General features: G+C 44.0%; 1 protein-coding gene across 1 annotated transcript in view; it reads left to right on the top strand.

The window, feature by feature from the left end:
* The window catches only part of TRRAP (transformation/transcription domain associated protein), a 98,696-nt gene that overhangs the window by 64,360 nt on the left and 17,270 nt on the right, over positions 1-17,066 (top strand). The window contains exons 57-64 of the mRNA XM_082490634.1: positions 4,633-4,828; positions 5,085-5,350; positions 6,122-6,222; positions 8,424-8,625; positions 9,747-9,911; positions 12,430-12,520; positions 14,127-14,326; positions 15,034-15,295. Of these exons, the coding sequence (XP_082346760.1) occupies positions 4,633-4,828; positions 5,085-5,350; positions 6,122-6,222; positions 8,424-8,625; positions 9,747-9,911; positions 12,430-12,520; positions 14,127-14,326; positions 15,034-15,295 (1,483 nt within the window). The remainder of the gene's footprint in view (positions 1-4,632; positions 4,829-5,084; positions 5,351-6,121; positions 6,223-8,423; positions 8,626-9,746; positions 9,912-12,429; positions 12,521-14,126; positions 14,327-15,033; positions 15,296-17,066) is intronic.

Here is a 17,066-nt window from a genome sequence, read left to right as displayed (position 1 = left end):
TCATTAAGTATTTGATATTTCTCGCTGGAGAGAGAGATAATTGTATACACGTTCTGCTGAAAAGGAGAGTGGATTTTTATAGGTAAACTAACATGTGCCTCGGAGCTTCATGCCTTGGTCTTCAGTTTTATTAGTTGTCCAGCTAGCGCGTTAGGCGTTTCTGTCCAACATTGCATTAAACTATTGTAGTAATGTTGTAAAAAGAATTGCCACGTTGAATCGCATTGCTTCGCAGACTGGGAGGTGGTGTGGGTTGGGCAGAGTGATCTCTGCTCCCCGCATCTAGTCTGATGCCGGCTACAGACAAGGAAATGTCTTTGATCGGAGCGGGAGGCCCTGTTTCAGTGACGCTCCGTGTCAACATGTGGCTGCACATCGTCCAACTGCAGCTGTGCTGATGGAGGAGGTTACTGCTTCCGAGGAACCGGTTCCTTTCCGTTCCAGCCCCTCGGGGAGCACTGGCGCGGGCAGTCGCTGGGAGACTGGGGTCGGGGTCCCTCCGTCGGGGCCCTCCTGCCCTGGGGGGGAGCGCGCTGCCTGCGTCGGCGTGGACGGAGCCCTGGTGCCTTACTGGTGTGTGATCTGAGGGACCTCTGGGCTTGCTGGACACAAACAGGCAAAGGCAGCCTAAAGTTTCAAGAGCAGCTTGCTCCTAAAGCAGGGGCAGAATTCTGGCAACGAAGCAGTGAGCTCTCCTGTCCAGAATGAAGCGAGGGACAGCTAATGGGTCCAAGCTATGCCAGGGCAGGTTTAGATTGGATATTAGGAAATATTTTTTCACTGAAAGGCTTATCAAACATTGGCAGAGGCTGCCCAGGGAGGGGGTGGATTTGCCCTCCCTGGAGGTGTTTAAGAAAAGGGGAGATGTGGTACTTGGGGACGTGGTTTAGAAGTGGTTTTGTCGGGGGGGGGGTAATGGTTGGACTTGGTGATCTTAAAGGTCCCTTCCAACCTCAGCAATTCTATGATTCTGTGATTCTAATGAATTTGGGCTTGCAAGAACTTTAAAAAACAAACAAACAAAGCACCCAACACCTCCCCTGAAAACAAATAAAAAAGGCCCCGCCAAAAGCTGAGTATTATCTAATCCTAAGTAGCTTAAATCTATGTCAAGGTCATTTAAAACAGAAGTAGTTTGTGACTTGAATTCCGTATTCTCCTGTAAAATTACTGCAGTATATTGCACACGACACATGGCTTTGAACAGCACTGATGTTCAAATAAACTCCTGCGTGCGCGCTCGAATCCTTGGCTTACGAAGGATGAGCAGCTTTCCAGTGGGAACCCAGTGCGCACACAGAGGATGGGCAAAGCTAACATTTTTTGTGCCGCTTTTCTACTTACTTACTTTTTTCTTAACTCTGCCGTCCATTTCTAGGAGGCAGCGCTCATTGACTGCTGCTGAAGCCTGGAAGCGCTTTGCTCTCAGCAGCGGGCACGCTGTCTTCTGTTTGTCTTGAGGCGTACGCTTGCGATAAGGAAAGTAAAGATTACTTTTCTTTCACCCTTGCTGAACAGGTTCTTGGGGCTTATTTCAATGCACCGTATTTTAGCCCTCAAATCATTAGATGTTAGAAGGCGAAGAGTGTACTGTTCTGCAGCATTTATTTAAACGTCAACTGGTTTTAAGATGCTGTGCGCTGGATACATCTTGATTTTTGCTGTGAGAACTCTCTTATTTTGTTCCCACAACACTGACAATCCGGTGCTTTTTGTCTTTCTCCTTGGCATACACATTACTTGCAAGTGCTCCACTTGGAAAATCAGGGAAAAGTCCTTGTTCCGTGTCCTGTCAGGAAGAGCTTGTGAGAACTTGAGGCCAGTTTTTGCAGACCTCCAGAAATATTTTTGGGAAGCAGCTGGCACAACTCTGATAATACAGAATATGCCGTGTAGTTGTGATACGAATGAAGTACCATGTGTCACGTGGTGAAAGTGCACGGCTTGTGTCCTTTGCAACTCTTACGCGTATTTCACTGTAACAAAATCGGACTCCTGTTTCCTCTTGAAATGCATGAAATGTCAGCACACTTTGGTTTTCTCTTGGATTTAACTATGTAAATAATTCATTTTGCAACCGTAGGAGAAGACTTGGAGAGTAGATGTTACTGCTGAGTATAATGGAATGGAAGTAGGTGCCTGAACTCATCTTCAAAGACAGGATTTGGCCTTGAGCTGTTTCCGTGAGCTTCTTGAAAATGGCGGTTGTGTCCCGCGGTCGGTCGTGCTGAGCCGCGGGCAGCGCGTGGGGCTGGGGCAGGCTGCGGTGGGTTTGTCGGGCAGCACCCGATGGGCGCGAAAGACTCCATTCGTTCGGGATTTAGGCTGACTGCCTCTGTTCAGGCGCCCGGACAAACCCGTGCCTGCCGAGGAGCGGCTCGTGCTGCTCTCGGGTGGAGGAACCCGTCCCCCGGGGGAGCCGCCCCGAGTGCCGCAGCGCCGCCCCGTCTGCGGCGTCGTAGCGGGGCCGGACGCTGCTCCGAGAGCCGCCAGCGACCCTCACCCGCAGGACCGCCGGGCCGTGCTGCGGGGCTCCGCTCGACAGCGGCTGCTGCCGGTCTGCCCGGGCTGGGGCGTCTCGCCCCGCGTCCCGCCGGGCGCCACTCTGCGGGGTGTAACATGCGGCACTGTACCCGTGGGGAGCGCTGCGGCAGCCGCCCGCTCCTCCCAGGCTTTATGGTGCAAGTTGAGGTATCAGATCAAGTGAGTGCATATGGAAGTTGTCTCCGCCTTGGGAGCAAGTTGTCAAGTCAGTAGGTGCGTTTCATTCCTTTGAGCTGATCCGGTGCCGCTAGGAGGCTTCGCGACGAAAGGAATTCCTTCCTGCTAAGTGTTCACTGGTACTGCAAGTTTTTCCTCCCCTAAGAATGGCAGTATCTGCGGCATGAAAGGATAAGTATTGCTAAATAAAGTATTTAAATGCTTTCAGATATCAATTAAAACAAGCTTTTAAAATAATCTAGTATGTATATATCCCTCATGAAGAAATGATAAATTAGTCAATGACTGACAGAGGTACAAATGCAGCCATGAGTTTGCACTGCAGTAATTACTTTTTTCTACTATCAGATAGTATGTGATTAAATACCTGTGAGAAAATTAAATTTACGTGATGAATGGGTGTAGGATGAAGGTTAAGCTATTGTGAGAGCTGATACTGAGACGATGGTAGGAAAATATTACTTTGTTTAATTTATTTTGTTTCAAGAGATTTCACTCTGTAAATTCAGACTGCCTTTTTTTTTTTTCCCATATAATTATCTTATTTGGTCGATTAGCAATGAATACAACTGTTATCTGCCAGTGGTAGCTTAGAGAATACTACATTGGTTTTATTGTACTACAGGTAATTAAATTCCCTTAAAGTTTGTGGGCCTTTTCTTCAGGTTGTTGAAGTTTTAACAAAATGTCTGTGCCTTTAGTGGGTTTGGGTCAACTGCCATTTTCTGTCTGTTCCTCTCGTTAGTCCGAGGATAGCGGATGTCAGTGAAAACCAGTTCTAAACTTAAGTAACTTCTCAAAGCTGAAGTCTTTGGAGAAGATCTTAAAGTAACACCTTCGGGAGCCACTGTCATGTAGACGCTATTCCTGTACCTTCCGGTTTCTGTCGAGAAGTGAGATCATGACCAGGGAATTAGTAACTTCTTTAAAAGTTGTGGGTTTTAATTCTCAAAAGTTCTGTTCAAAGGCTTATTTAAGGTCAGTATGTTTACTTGATCCTTGTGTTTGGCACACGGTATATATATTTCCTTGTGCTTTTCTATGATGAGGGTTGGTGTCGGAAGTTCAGACCCGTACGCGAGAACGCAATTCTGTCCTGTGGTTTTGCTTAGGGGGTGTGGGGAAAAGGGTGGGGGTGAGGAGACAGTGCGAATTCCAGTAAACTCTCTTCCCTTTGGTGGGGTGGGGTTTTGTTTGTTTGCTTGTTTGTTTGTTTTTAAAGGAAAAAATGCGAGACACTACCGTTTGAGGGATAATTTGTGGAAGCATTTGCAGTTCAAAATAAAAGAAAGGATGAGGCGATTTTTACCTTTATACTATCACGGAAAGACACGTCATAGCTGCCCAAAGTTGAAGCTCGCAAGCAAACCCACAGTGGTACAGGAAGAAGACGATAAGTATAGATCAGTAGTGCCTTTCTGCAAGCAGACACCGTTAGGGCGTTTAGCTTTTGTCAGAAGGAGGTGCGCCTGGACTGAACTGCTCGGCAGTCCTGCTCCCTCCCTGGCGGGGAGAGGAGCCCGCGGCTCCGCAGGGACCTTCTGCAAGCCTGTAAGGGCGTTCTTTATAGCACCTTCGTTTCTCTTGAAAAATAATTGGTTTGTTTATTAAGACTAGCGACCCGTTGGTATAAATTCCGTGCAGGTGATGCGGTGGGTGAGTTCAACATTTTGGTCAGCGACTAAAGTGTTGAATCCATCTCATGGATGTTTTTGCTATTTTGTTAATGATTAGATTGGTTAAAGGTCGTTTATGCAACTGATCGAGAGGTCCCCAAACCAGCATAAACAGCTGCGTCGCTACTTGAACATTTAAAGGTGGCATCGTTCATAGAGACCTTTTACTACCAACGAAATCGGCCAGCCCATTGTACTATCCTTTATGATATTTGTAACGTTTAATGTTTTCTAGGCAGCACAACAAATAATTGAACTTCAAGAAGCAGCCCAAATAAACGCAGGATTGCAACCAACTAATCTGGGGAGGAACAACAGCTTACATGATATGAAGACTGTTGTGAAGACTTGGAGGAACAGGTTACCTATTGTGTCAGATGATCTATCCCACTGGAGCAGCATTTTCATGTGGAGACAACATCATTACCAGGGTAAAACTGCCTGGTCCAGCATGCATTCATCATGTAATTTTCCAGACAACACATTGTTTGAAATCAGTTCTTTGTATTTTTTTTTTTATTTAAACATACAGGAATGTTGTTGATTTTGTCAAGTTTTTGTTTTTATTCAATTTCCATTGAAGTGTTTCCTTATCCTAAGTCATCTTTTCCTACGCATTGCGGTGTAAGATGCTGCCGTATATGTAATTTCATGTATAATGACAAACATTTCGTGTTTTCTTTCTAGCCATTGTAACTGCATATGAAAATAGTTCTCAGCACGATCCCAGTTCCAATAACGCTATGTTGGGAGTTCATGCTTCTGCATCGGCCATTATCCAGTACGGAAAGATAGCGCGAAAGCAAGGGCTGGTCAACGTAGCTCTGGATATCCTGAGTCGCATTCATACAATTCCAACCGTGCCCATCGTGGACTGCTTTCAGAAGATTCGCCAGCAAGTTAAATGTTACCTTCAGCTGGCTGGAGTCATGGGCAAAAATGAGTGTATGCAGGTACGGCAGCGTTATCTCTGACGTCGTCGCTGGAACCTGGGGGGTGACAAGGGCCTGGGACACACTGATCTGAATAAACCGCCCCTATACAGCGCAGGGGCTGGATTCCGTTGGCCGCGTTGTACCATGCAGAGAGCACTGTTATAAGGAATGCTGCTAGTCAAAAGCAGTCGTCGGCCTCTTTGAACTCGGAGTACTGTGAATATATTAAAAATTAATGATGATGAAAAGTAAAGTAGAAATATGTTTTTTGCAATCTTGCAGGACAGGCAAATAGAAGGGCCCTTGAAAATGGTATTATTTGCAATAGGAAGAAACGACACTCTTGCAAGACTGACTGAAGCTCGAAGTCAGTTTTGAGTGTCTGACTGCAGTGGTGGGTGCTGGCAGACTGAAGGGAAATCGTATGCGTTTAAAGGAAAGAACGTGATTGTAGGCAAAAGCCACTTACGTATGGTTATAAGCTCAGCAAACTGGGACCTTGTAGTAATAATGTAACGTAACATAATACAACTAATAATAATACAACATGAAAAAACACAGTGGAAAAGATAACCCATCACCTGATGAATGTTGTCTATAGTATCTAATAGTTTTGCGTGGGTCAGTGGAAACTTAAAATTGTTGTCCGTCCGGATTTGTTAAAATTAAATATTAGAAACTCACAGTATTTAAATTTCAAGAGAATATTTTGGCTGTTTTTTTATGGCGCTTTCATTTTAATAAACCCTTCCATATTAGAAGGCTTTTCTCACTAAGGCTCCTTAACAGGGTCTTGAAGTTATTGAATCGACCAATCTGAAGTACTTCACCAAGGAGATGACTGCTGAGTTTTATGCGTTGAAGGGAATGTTCTTGGCACAGATTAACAAGTAAGTATGTTGGCTGGAAAAGGCGCTAGCACACATCTGGGAAAAATGCAGCTGAAGTATTTCAACACAGTCTTTGAGCAGGAAAGTAGTTCCATATGTTTGTAGCGACCTAAAATGTGTCACAACTGGATATGAGAGTGAAAGCGTACGTGAGAGCTCCTTTGCAGTTTGAAGATGTAATGGTTGATCGTATTTCTGAGTTTTGTAGGAAAGAAATAGTTAAAGCAAACATTACACCGGTTGTTTATTAAAAGGTTTATGTTTCGAGGGGTGAGATGGGGAGAGGCAGGGAGAACAGGTTTCCCCAAAGCTTTGCAGCTTAAGATGCTTCTCCCCCCCCCCCCCCCAATTCTTTTAGTACTCAGCGAGACAAACTGATGAGTAACTGATGTCTTAGTGTAAGTGACAAAAGGAGGTTTCTTTAATTATGTTCTTAATGTAAATATCGCATATAAAACCAAGGAGGAAAAAAAAGTTCAGACTATAAGCTTCGGCCACTTCAACAAAATTCGCCTACCTCTGTTTCTCTCATTTCTGTTTCATTGTTCATTGTCTGCATCCCATTAAGAACTGCAACTGGTCGAGGCGTAGGAACACGTGTGGTGGCCGAGTTCAGCGTGCTTGGGCAGATCGGGTGTGTCATGCAGTATGGAAATGCAACACTCAAGTCAGACGCCTGAATTGAAGGGATTGACGTGGCGTGTGTTGCAGACATCTCGCGTTGCAGCGGTCAAACACCGAGGTGCAAGCCTTGCTTTCACCAACTACTTTTGTAATATTTTTGCTTTATGCTGACGGGCATCGTGCTATTTTGAGGAAGATCTCCCTTTAATTCGGTAAACAAATATCTCCGCAGTCAAATTTTGTTCGGTGATGCCAAAAAACCCCTTCAGATTTCAGCAGCTTTTAGTACGCGTGGCAGTTAATGGCATTATTGCTGAGTGTTACGTATGGGTGGAATAATGCCTTCACCGCTACATTGTGGACGCTCGCGGAATGAAATCCGTCAGGTCGTAAGCTGTACGCTGCAACCTGGCATGGCAGTTTAAGTCAGGAAACGATGAATACCTTATTCTGTGAATACAAGAGAGAATTTTAAATAGGCAGAATGTAATTACTTTAATGGAAAGTGCAATGGGCTTTTTTTATGGCCACAAGCGAGTTTAGTGGCAGTTGAGGTGCAAAGCGAAGGAAGTGTACCTTCCCCCCCATCCCCCATCTTTTTAAAATTTTTTTTCTTAAACTCATGCAGATAAAGTAAACAGCAGCTAAACTGTCTCTGTTTGTTCCTTCAGGATAGAATGGATAAAGGTTTAAAACGTGGTTCTGATGTACTTACAGTTTCTTAGGCTTACCAAAAGCCATCCATGCAGTTTTAGCCGCGCAGCTGAGGTCGGGAATTTCGGAAGGTTACCGTTAGGGACAGCGGCAGCGTTGAACGTTGACGGCGTGACTGCTGACTGCCTGTGGGTCAGCTGAAGTGGAAGTCCAAGGGCACCTCTGGTCCTGCATCCCCCCGCGCTGCCCGTGTGCTCGGCGAGGTGATGGAAACCATTTCAAACAGAGTCATCGCGGGTGTCAGGAATGATGGATTGTAGAGAAGGAGAAAAGAAAAACCGACCGAAAAGTCCCCTTTTTATAAAGGGGAAGTAGCGATGCGAAGTCAGGCGTCAGGCTGCTGCTCTGGTCCTTCACTTCCCAGCCCCGGGCCGGGGCGCGGGAGCCCTCCGGGAGTGGGGACGCGCTCGTGGCGCGCAGAAACGAATAGACACTTTGACAGACAAAGTTGCTTTTTCTTACTGCTCTTTTTACTCAGAAGAGAAGAACTTTTTACTGCATTTGCTTCTGCTTTCCTTCTCTTATCATTTGTTCTTCTGTCTCCCAGTATCATACTCTGTTGCTTGGGTGCAACCGGAGTGCACCGAAAGGTTTTTTCTGTTTATTTTCCTTCTTTTCAGGGTGTATCTGGAGATCTTAAACACTTACATTATTGTTTCCATTAGGAAGCGTTGACTTTCACAGGTGCGGAACTTTAAGGAGAGCTGAGACAACACAGTCTAAGAACTTAGGAAAGAACTTTATGGAAAAATATCATTGAGTATTAAAAACATAATTGAGTACCCTATCAGAAGTCTGACTCTTACATAATTTAGTGACTTTTTGTTAGGGTAAAACTAATGTTCTCACTTGTCACAATGCAGGTCCGAAGAAGCAAACAAAGCTTTTTCTGCAGCTGTGCAAATGCACGACGTGCTGGTGAAAGCATGGGCGATGTGGGGTGACTACCTGGAGAACATCTTTGTGAAAGAGCGGCAGCTTCACCTGGGTGTCTCTGCTATTACCTGCTACCTGCACGCCTGCCGCCATCAGAATGAGAGCAAGTCCAGAAAATACTTGGCAAAGGTGAGATCTCGGTGTTTAATAAAGAACTGGCGCCCAACCCCTTCGGAAAAGGCTGAGGTAACGTTCAATGCCCAAATCTGTGCAATTAGAGAAGTATCGGTTACCGATGGAAAGCTTTCACTTAGCCTGCAGCTCGGCCTGTGGTTGCTGTTGGGTGACGGCGCGTGGCTGGCCGTGGGTCTTCTATGTCACTGGGGTATCCCCGGGTGGCAGAAAGGGGACTAACCACACAGAGCATTTCTACTATATAAGGTGGTGAAGGACCCGCAGCAAGGTGTCCTTGCTCTGGTGCTTTAAAAAATAACATCGTTTGATGTCTGCGTATCGTTACTATGGATAGTTCATGTTAACTTTTACCTTGGTATTGCATTTTCTTCCAAATAAGCCTTTTCTGTAAATTTTTACTCTTAAGTCAACAGAATTTTAGCCAGAGCTCTTTGTATCATATCTGTTTCTCAGTTTGGGGATATTTACTTTAATCTCTCTCATGAAGAAAATTTAAAAAATGATACCAGACTCTGAAAGACAATCTATTGGACATGAAACAAACACAGAAAATATTTTTTTTAGATTAAAGGTGGCCTCCATGGCATGCTGAAGCTTATTATTCTCCCTGTCTAATTGCATAACGGTCAGTGATTTTTTTAGTCGGTGCTTAATGTATTTGCATTTAAATTAAATTGTAGAAAAAGCATCATTAGGAGTGGACAATTAAAATAATTAAAAACACCCAAAGAAATACTCAAGTTCTTGCATCAAAGTTAATTTATCCGAGTAGTGTATTTTAGGTTCTATAAACATGCCCCATTTTCCATCCCCCAACCCCCCCAAAAAAACCCTCAAAGAATTTGTGGAATGCAGTTATGTCTATTGGCTTTTTTCTGTCTTGTTTCATAGCAAGTCGTACACTTACATTTATTTTTTACACCTTTTAAACATTATTTCTAAGGGAAAGAATGCCGTCGGCCGGGCACGATGAATGTACGTTCCTGTGTCCGAGGCAGCTTTAGCTCTTTCAAGGGCTCCGCTGTCAGATTAATAACTATGGGGGTCTGTGCATCGTAGTGCTTGACGTGTCTTGAATTTCAGCCCTGAGATGTCCTCTTGAAATTCCCTTTTAGGTTCTCTGGCTGCTGAGTTTTGACGATGACAAGAACACTTTGGCGGATGCCGTGGACAAGTACTGCATCGGTGTCCCGCCCATTCAGTGGCTGGCCTGGATTCCCCAGCTGCTGACCTGCCTGGTGGGCTCCGAGGGCAAGCTCCTGCTGAACCTCATTAGTCAGGTACGGAGCATGAGCGCTAACTCTTTATTGCCTGTAAGCTTGGTTTGCAAGGTGAGATGCGAGTATTTTTCGACGCACGTCAAGAAAATGCCAAGCTTTAAAGATGCTATTGTTTGCAACTGTTGATGAGTTACAAATTGCTAATTTCTCGCTATAAGGAGAATACTTTAAATTTCAAAGGGAGTGTTACTTAATGAGATTAAATCCGGTGAAATTGTATGGCATGTGCGCGTGAGGCACTATAGCTTTCCCCTGGAATTCTATTTATTACATTTTTGTGAACATTATAGATCACATTTAGAAACACAAAGTGAAATGCTTGTAACGTAGGAGGAGGGATAAAGAACCGTCAGCTTTAGTGACTAAAGGGCAAACGATTTCATTAGTGCTTTGTTTTTCATTAGACTTGATTTTAACAAACAAGGATCTGTCTGTCACCGTCAGAAATCTTTACCGGGGCTTTGAAAATTTTCCCGTGAAGTTTCGCAGGACAAACGCTTAGCCAAATAAGAATGAGGCTTAGGGGGATAGACGAAGAAACTGAGTTCCTGGATTTGTACCTCTGAACTGACAGATGTGAGTTCTGATTAATTTTGCTCTGGGATTTTAAGATTTTGCTGCCTATTGCTGTCTGCTCTGAAGCAGAGTCTGGGAATAGAACACCCCCGTATCTCCGTATAGCGTTGGTTTGAGCATGTCTGTAGGCTAAGGGAGAATAAGTGACATCTTTCTGTTAATGCGTTTTTAGACACTGTTTTGTTATTGCTTAGTGCGAACAGGGGTCCAACGTCACGGTTTCAGAGGTGTTAACTGTTCACGGTCTGACTTCATCTCTGCTTTAGCGTGCGCGCAGCCCGGCAGCGGTTTGATGTTTGTTCATTCAGGTTGATGCAAAGCGATAGCGAAGTCCTATTAACGGGCGGGCGATGAGCTGAAGCTCTCGCCGTAGCCTGTACCCCACGCCTCTTCTGTCTGCAGTGCTCCCCCGAAACTGCCAAAGGACAACTGCTGGGCTGAATTCCTCGCGCTATTCTCCTTTCCTTCCCTCCGCTCTTGATTTTTGAGATACGGCCTTGAGATCCGTGTGGGTCCCTTCCAACTGAGGGTGTTCTGTGACTCTGTGATACCCAGCTCCTTGCATACACTCCTTACCTTTGCTCCTTTGGAGCTCTGAGAATGTGTATTTTTGTAGAGAGAAGATGTCCGTGTGTGTCTGCCTGTGCACGGACACTTGCGTACCTGAGTCCAGGCAAGCACCTGTGTGCCTGTGTATACGTTGGTTTCCTTCCCTCCCTCGCCATAAAATTGAAATGCGACTTTGAAGAGACCGTGCGCCCAAACAGCTTAGGAAAGCAAAGGAGCTGAGGCACAATTTCCGAGGCTGATGGCTGGGTATTGTCTTGTAACACCCCGTGCCCAGCTGGCTTCTGACAGTGAGTTATAGGCGCTGCTTATTTGTTCAGATCTGTATAAAATTCTACAATCGCGTGCCTCCTGGGAAGTCCTACTGTAGTTGGAGCTCAGGCTCATAAACATTGCAGATATTTTCGGTTATTATGCCTTTAAACTTCAGGTCCGTAGAAGGAATACAAAATAAAAAAATGCCAAATTTTCTGTGTTACTAATTTAAAACTCCGAGTTTGCAGAAGTACGAGATCCTAAACCTTATCGTTATCTTCAAATAATTTACTCTTGAATTACAGCCTGAAGCATATGTGTGTCAGGTTAATAATCTGCCATGAATACCATATTACTGAACATTTAAATGCCATTGCAAATTTTCTACCACTTACCCATTGCCCATCTGGATGGAGGAAAAATCCATGATTTAGTAAAATTGTGGCTGGAGAAGCCTCTAATCATGTCTTAAGATGTGCTCTATCATGGGTAGTACTTAGACACGTTGTTTCTTTCCTTTAATAAATGCTGAGATTTACAGATTTTAAAGGGGATGCTGAATGTTAATATCTCTTAAGTTGCTTCTTTTTTTACGGAAACCATAAAATCTTTTTTATTTTGGGGTGAAAAAATTTTGGTCTTTTTATTTTTGGGTATCCTGTTACACGAAGTGCCACAATTAGGTGGAGTAAAGTTACTTTCTAATGGGCCTTCTTACCAAGTATCACGGGGCTCGCTGGGAGTGGTGGCCTAATTTAAAGACTAACGGTTGTCATTATGTCTGTTTTTCTTCCATTATGTACATGAGTAAGATCTTTGAGCTGGCCCAGCTGGTACTCTGGCATTACGCTGTTTTCAGGTTTATTAGGCAGTATGATCTGGAAGCCCTAATTAGGTAATGCCTTAACAGTGTCTGTAGGGAGTTAACCATTTTGTCCTCTCTGGGTTTCTGATGGTGAAAGAATCTTTAATTTCCTCGTTTTCCATAAGCGGTTATTTAAAACGAGGGGCTGATTATTGCTGAGTTGCACTCCTTTACAAAGAGAATCCGTACGTGTTGATCTGACCTATAGTCAGGTTTCCTGAAGTGGGAAATCCGTGTATGTGTGTCTCCAAACAGGTGGGAAGAGTCTACCCGCAGGCTGTCTACTTCCCCATCAGGACCCTCTATTTGACCTTGAAGATAGAACAGCGGGAGCGCTACAAAAGCGGTGAGCTCGATGATGATCAAATTGTTTGGGCTCTTTGTAGCTTGCTTGTTATCTTTAGTTTCACCTGATTTTACTGGGAAACCAGATTCCCTAGAAAACATCCCAACTTAGCAGGGCTAAGGAGAAGAGGAATTGATAAACTTTGCTTGCGTTCATTTGTTCCTGTGAAGTTAAAGCTACAGGTGGCTTGAGCTGTCTTGAATTTCCTTGAATAAAATATTCACCAAGAGGAGTTTCACCTCCTTCTTTCTCATGTCACCTTACTTACTGAGAATCAAATGCTCTCTACTGGATTTTTATCTTTAAAAATTGGTGGAGAGGTAGAAAACTCTTGGGTTACAAATACGGAAGAGCATCATCATTTTCTGAGATCTGGTCTAATTTTGATTGGAAGCACAAACCGTGCAACATTCAGTTTCTTTGCAAATGAATCAAACTTTGAAAAATAATTTAACAAAAGATAAGTTTATGTAACTCAAGTGAGGTAAACTGCTTTCTTTGAATACTCTGTACTGCAGCGTCTCTGTAATAACTTCTTACAGTGAATTTTCCAAGTAAAAAATAGCATCTAGGTTTATGCAAAATAAAGTCAATTTTGGCTTGAAGAAAGGTGGGGAGACCATTAAGCAACTTGCACAACGCCTTTTTTTTTCCCCAGAACAAATCCTGTTTAGCGTTGTTATGTGAAGCGATTCCACAGAATTTAGTTGTTCCTTTGCCCCATATAATTTCCTGGGAATCCCAGGAGAGCCGCTTCAAGAACTCTCCCTGCTGTTCTGTAGTCTTTGTTACAAAGTGCATTGTTTATTTAATTGCCCTTTTCACCTGGGACGCGGTTCAGTAAATTTCTGCATAAAATTGTGAAGGGCACTAATTAAATAATGTCTTCTTTTTCTTTGGGTGCTCCTTTGGAGGAGGAAATGCCCACATACCGCAATACTTTGCTACATTCATATCTAGCGACAGAGGTTTCCGTGCCAAATTCTTGACGTTGCCACATGGACAGGTAGTGACAACCAGTAAAATACTGTCGGAGCAGTTGTGCCAGGGGCTGCTGCTCCGCGGGTGGGCTGTGGGAAGCTGTCTGATAAAGCAAATCTCCGTGCCGGTCCGCCGTCGGTACGGTTGTGATGAAGAGATGAGGTGTACTAAAAGATGCTCTCTACAACCGACCGTTGGTGTGTTGTCGGCACCGGCACGTTTGTTCTTCAGTTATGTGTGAGGGGTCTCCCCAGCAGGGAAGGGAGCAAAAGCCCCTCATTTAAATCACTCGATCCTATATGGAGCAATGTCAGTGACGTCAAGAGCGTGGTTAGGCAGTGTGAAAGCCGCGGCCGCGCCTCCTGTGGGCTTGGGAGAGTGTTTGGATTGCGCCAACGGTGGGAAGTCTGTACCACTGGACAGCATTTGGAGCACAGTTTTCTTTCTAACAATGGAATTTGCTCTCTAAAAAACACATTTTCTCAAATTTCTGAAATTCAATGGGTTTGATTAATACTTAATGTTAATATAAAACAAATTTTTGGAACAATTTATTTTATTTCACGCAAGCCTGTATCAAGTTATGAAAGGTAATTTTTATATTTTAAAATTTTCCACTTTGCAGATTCTGGGCAACAACAGCCAAGCTCCGTTGGAAATCAGTCCCACTCCGCCTCGGACCCGGGGCCAATCAGAGCCACTGCGCCGATGTGGCGGTGCAGCAGGATTATGCACATGCAGCGAGAATTGCATCCAACGCTCCTGTCCTCTCTGGAAGGCATTGTAGATCAGATGGTCTGGTTCAGAGAGAATTGGCACGAAGAGGTATTTGGCTTTAATACACCTTCATATGTGTGTATCATCTGAGGAAAAGTTAACTGCAAAATATTTATCTAGAATTATTTTTAAACATTAAAACATAACTATTTGTTTCGATGGGCGAACTGTTGTATTCGTAGAACTGATTGTTCTGGTTGGAGTTTTAAGGAGCGTGGTTGTTTCTGGAAGCAGTGCAGAGGTTTCCCAAAACTATTAATTTGCCGAATGCCTGTAGGATATAAGCTGTTGCTTGGACTAACTGAAAGTTGATATTCCTACAGCAAGTCGCGCAGATACCAGTTTTCTTCTTGATCTGGTGATTGTTGTCCGAAGTTTGACCTCTAACAGAGAGCAGATGGATGTGCCGCTCCACTTGCGTTACTTGCCTCTCGAGCGCCGGGCTGCTCTGCCCTGTCTGCCTGGCCCGGAGCTCCCAGCACTTCAGTTTGCTGTATCGCAAAACACGCTGCTGCTGCTGAAAGAGCGCGGTGCGCTCCGTGGTGCAGCATTTCCACCGCTCAGTTGCAGTGCCCGCGAGAATCGGTGCTGTCGTTCGGATTGACCCTCTGATGCGATTTAAAAAGACAGTTTTATTTAAATAAATGTTTCTGAGAGGATAACTCTGCTATGTAAAAGGCAGCGCAGGAGTCAGGACCTGGTGTCGAATCAGGCGGCCTAATCGTGCTGAGGTTTTGTCTTTTTTTAATCCTTAGGTTCTTCGGCAACTGCAGCAGGGCTTGGCCAAGTGCTATTCAGTCGCCTTTGAGAAAAGCGGAGCCGTTTCGGATGCCAAAATCACTCCTCATACACTAAATTTTGTCAAGAAGTTAGTCAGCACTTTTGGAGTAGGTCTTGAGAACGTCTCTAATGTGTCCACCATGTTCTCCAGCGCAGCCTCGGAGTCCCTAGCTCGGAGAGCACAGGCAACAGCTCAAGATCCCGTGTTCCAGAAGTTAAAAGGGCAATTTACAACAGGTACGTGTTTAAAAGGTTTTTTTAAATGTTACTTTTAATGTCCAGAGAAATAGCCCCCCCAGCTTCAACTGGGAAGGCATTCTGCTTTTCTGTTCTTCTTCCGATATTTTTCCCGAGGAGAAAATACAGAAAACAGCACCTTTCTGTCATTCAACAAACCTGAAATTATTTGTCTGTTCCAGCCTTCTGTGGAGTAATAAAGATAATTCAAGTGAAAACCAGACCTCAACAAAGAGAATAAGTATATTGTTATTGTTGTATTTTTATTACCGAAAACTGTGGCCAAATCACATATGTGTTTAAAGGTAAATTAGATGACTTCACTATGACATTTTTGCAGTGTCCGTAGAACTGCCCGCTGCAGGTGAGGGACAGTGATGATCCCTATGTTATGGTGGTGCCAGAATTTAATGAAATTTTCACCCCGGAACTCCAAACTCACGATATTTTGTGAAGTCTTTCTAAACAGCCTACTCCTGACGAGGAAGATTACTTCAGTGTTTTGGTTAACTGGATTATAAAAATCCTATTACACAAATTTACATCATCGTTAGGTAAATCGAATCAATAACTTTAATCAGATCTAATAAAAAAGATAGTTAAGGGAAGTAGCTTCTTTGCTTCATTTGTTTTCTCTTTATCAGTGGAGTTACGTTTGAGCATCTGATGTTGATTTAAAATTGTAAAAAAAGCTCGTGTAGAGTCGAGTGTGGTGTTGATCTCTTTGGTGAAAAGCGTTGAGGCCGTGCAGCGGTGACAGAAGGTGACATTGGCGTCAGTGTTGGGGCTTGACAGGATTTTGAGTTTTGCGTAAATTCCAATCTAAGCTACATCAGCTGTTCCTTAAAGAGAACTGTAGAATTAGATGAAAATGAATTGTTAAATATAGTTTATGTAATTATTTTTTTTAACAGAATTCAAATTTATTAGTTGTTCAAACCTGGAAAGATAGAATTTTTGTGAAGACCTCGGGTTTCATCTTTTTCTGAATCTACTTTTCTCTTTACCCTGCTGGGACTCTGACTTAGGTGATTCTGGCATGAGTTAAAACTCTGTCATCTTAGCTTTTATAATGATTTAAAAACCACCCCCTTTCCACATCAAGCCGGCTCCTCTGCCGAAGCGAATCTTGCATTGAGAAGTTACTCTTTGAGAATTTTAAGTTACATAAAGTTGCCGTAACTTAAAAAATTATTATTTGAGGTCAGCACAGCTATTGAGCATTTGCAGAGTTTGACAAGCAGACGTGCGGTGTTTCTTCAAGCATTTTACTGATAGTGTCGCGAAAATAAGTGAGCCGATGGGAATCGTGTGAAAGTAACGCAGTTGTAGATATGCCCTATGTGTGTTGTGCGCGCCAGGGACTGCATGATGGCCTCTTTGGGGCACCGCGGTTGCATGACAGCAGATAACGAAAGCCCTGAACCATATGATGAAATTTTTAATGGATGAAGTGTACGGGGAAGGGTAATGGCAGCAGAAGCATTTTGTGTATGTTTGATGTAAGCTTACGGGGAAAAAAATACATTTAATACAAGTTTAGACTTGATTTTCGTTTTTAATGATGGTTTGTATGTCTTTACATTACAATGTAGAGGAAGGCAGGCAGAAAAGCCGGGAGGCCTGCAGGGATGAACCAGGAGCTCCTGGACATGACCAAAAGGACAAAGGAGGCCTGCAGGGAGTGGGAACAGGGGCGGGTAGCCTGGGAGGGATACGGAGGAATCGTTCGAGCAGCCAGGGACCGGGTTAGACAGGCTAAAGCCCAGAC

Source organism: Vanellus vanellus, assembly GCF_965231255.1.
Source record: "Vanellus vanellus genome assembly, chromosome: 14".
Lineage (NCBI taxonomy): Eukaryota > Metazoa > Chordata > Aves > Charadriiformes > Charadriidae > Vanellus > Vanellus vanellus.
The sequence above is the reverse complement of the archived record's forward strand: the minus strand, read 5'-3'. Positions and strand labels throughout refer to the sequence as shown.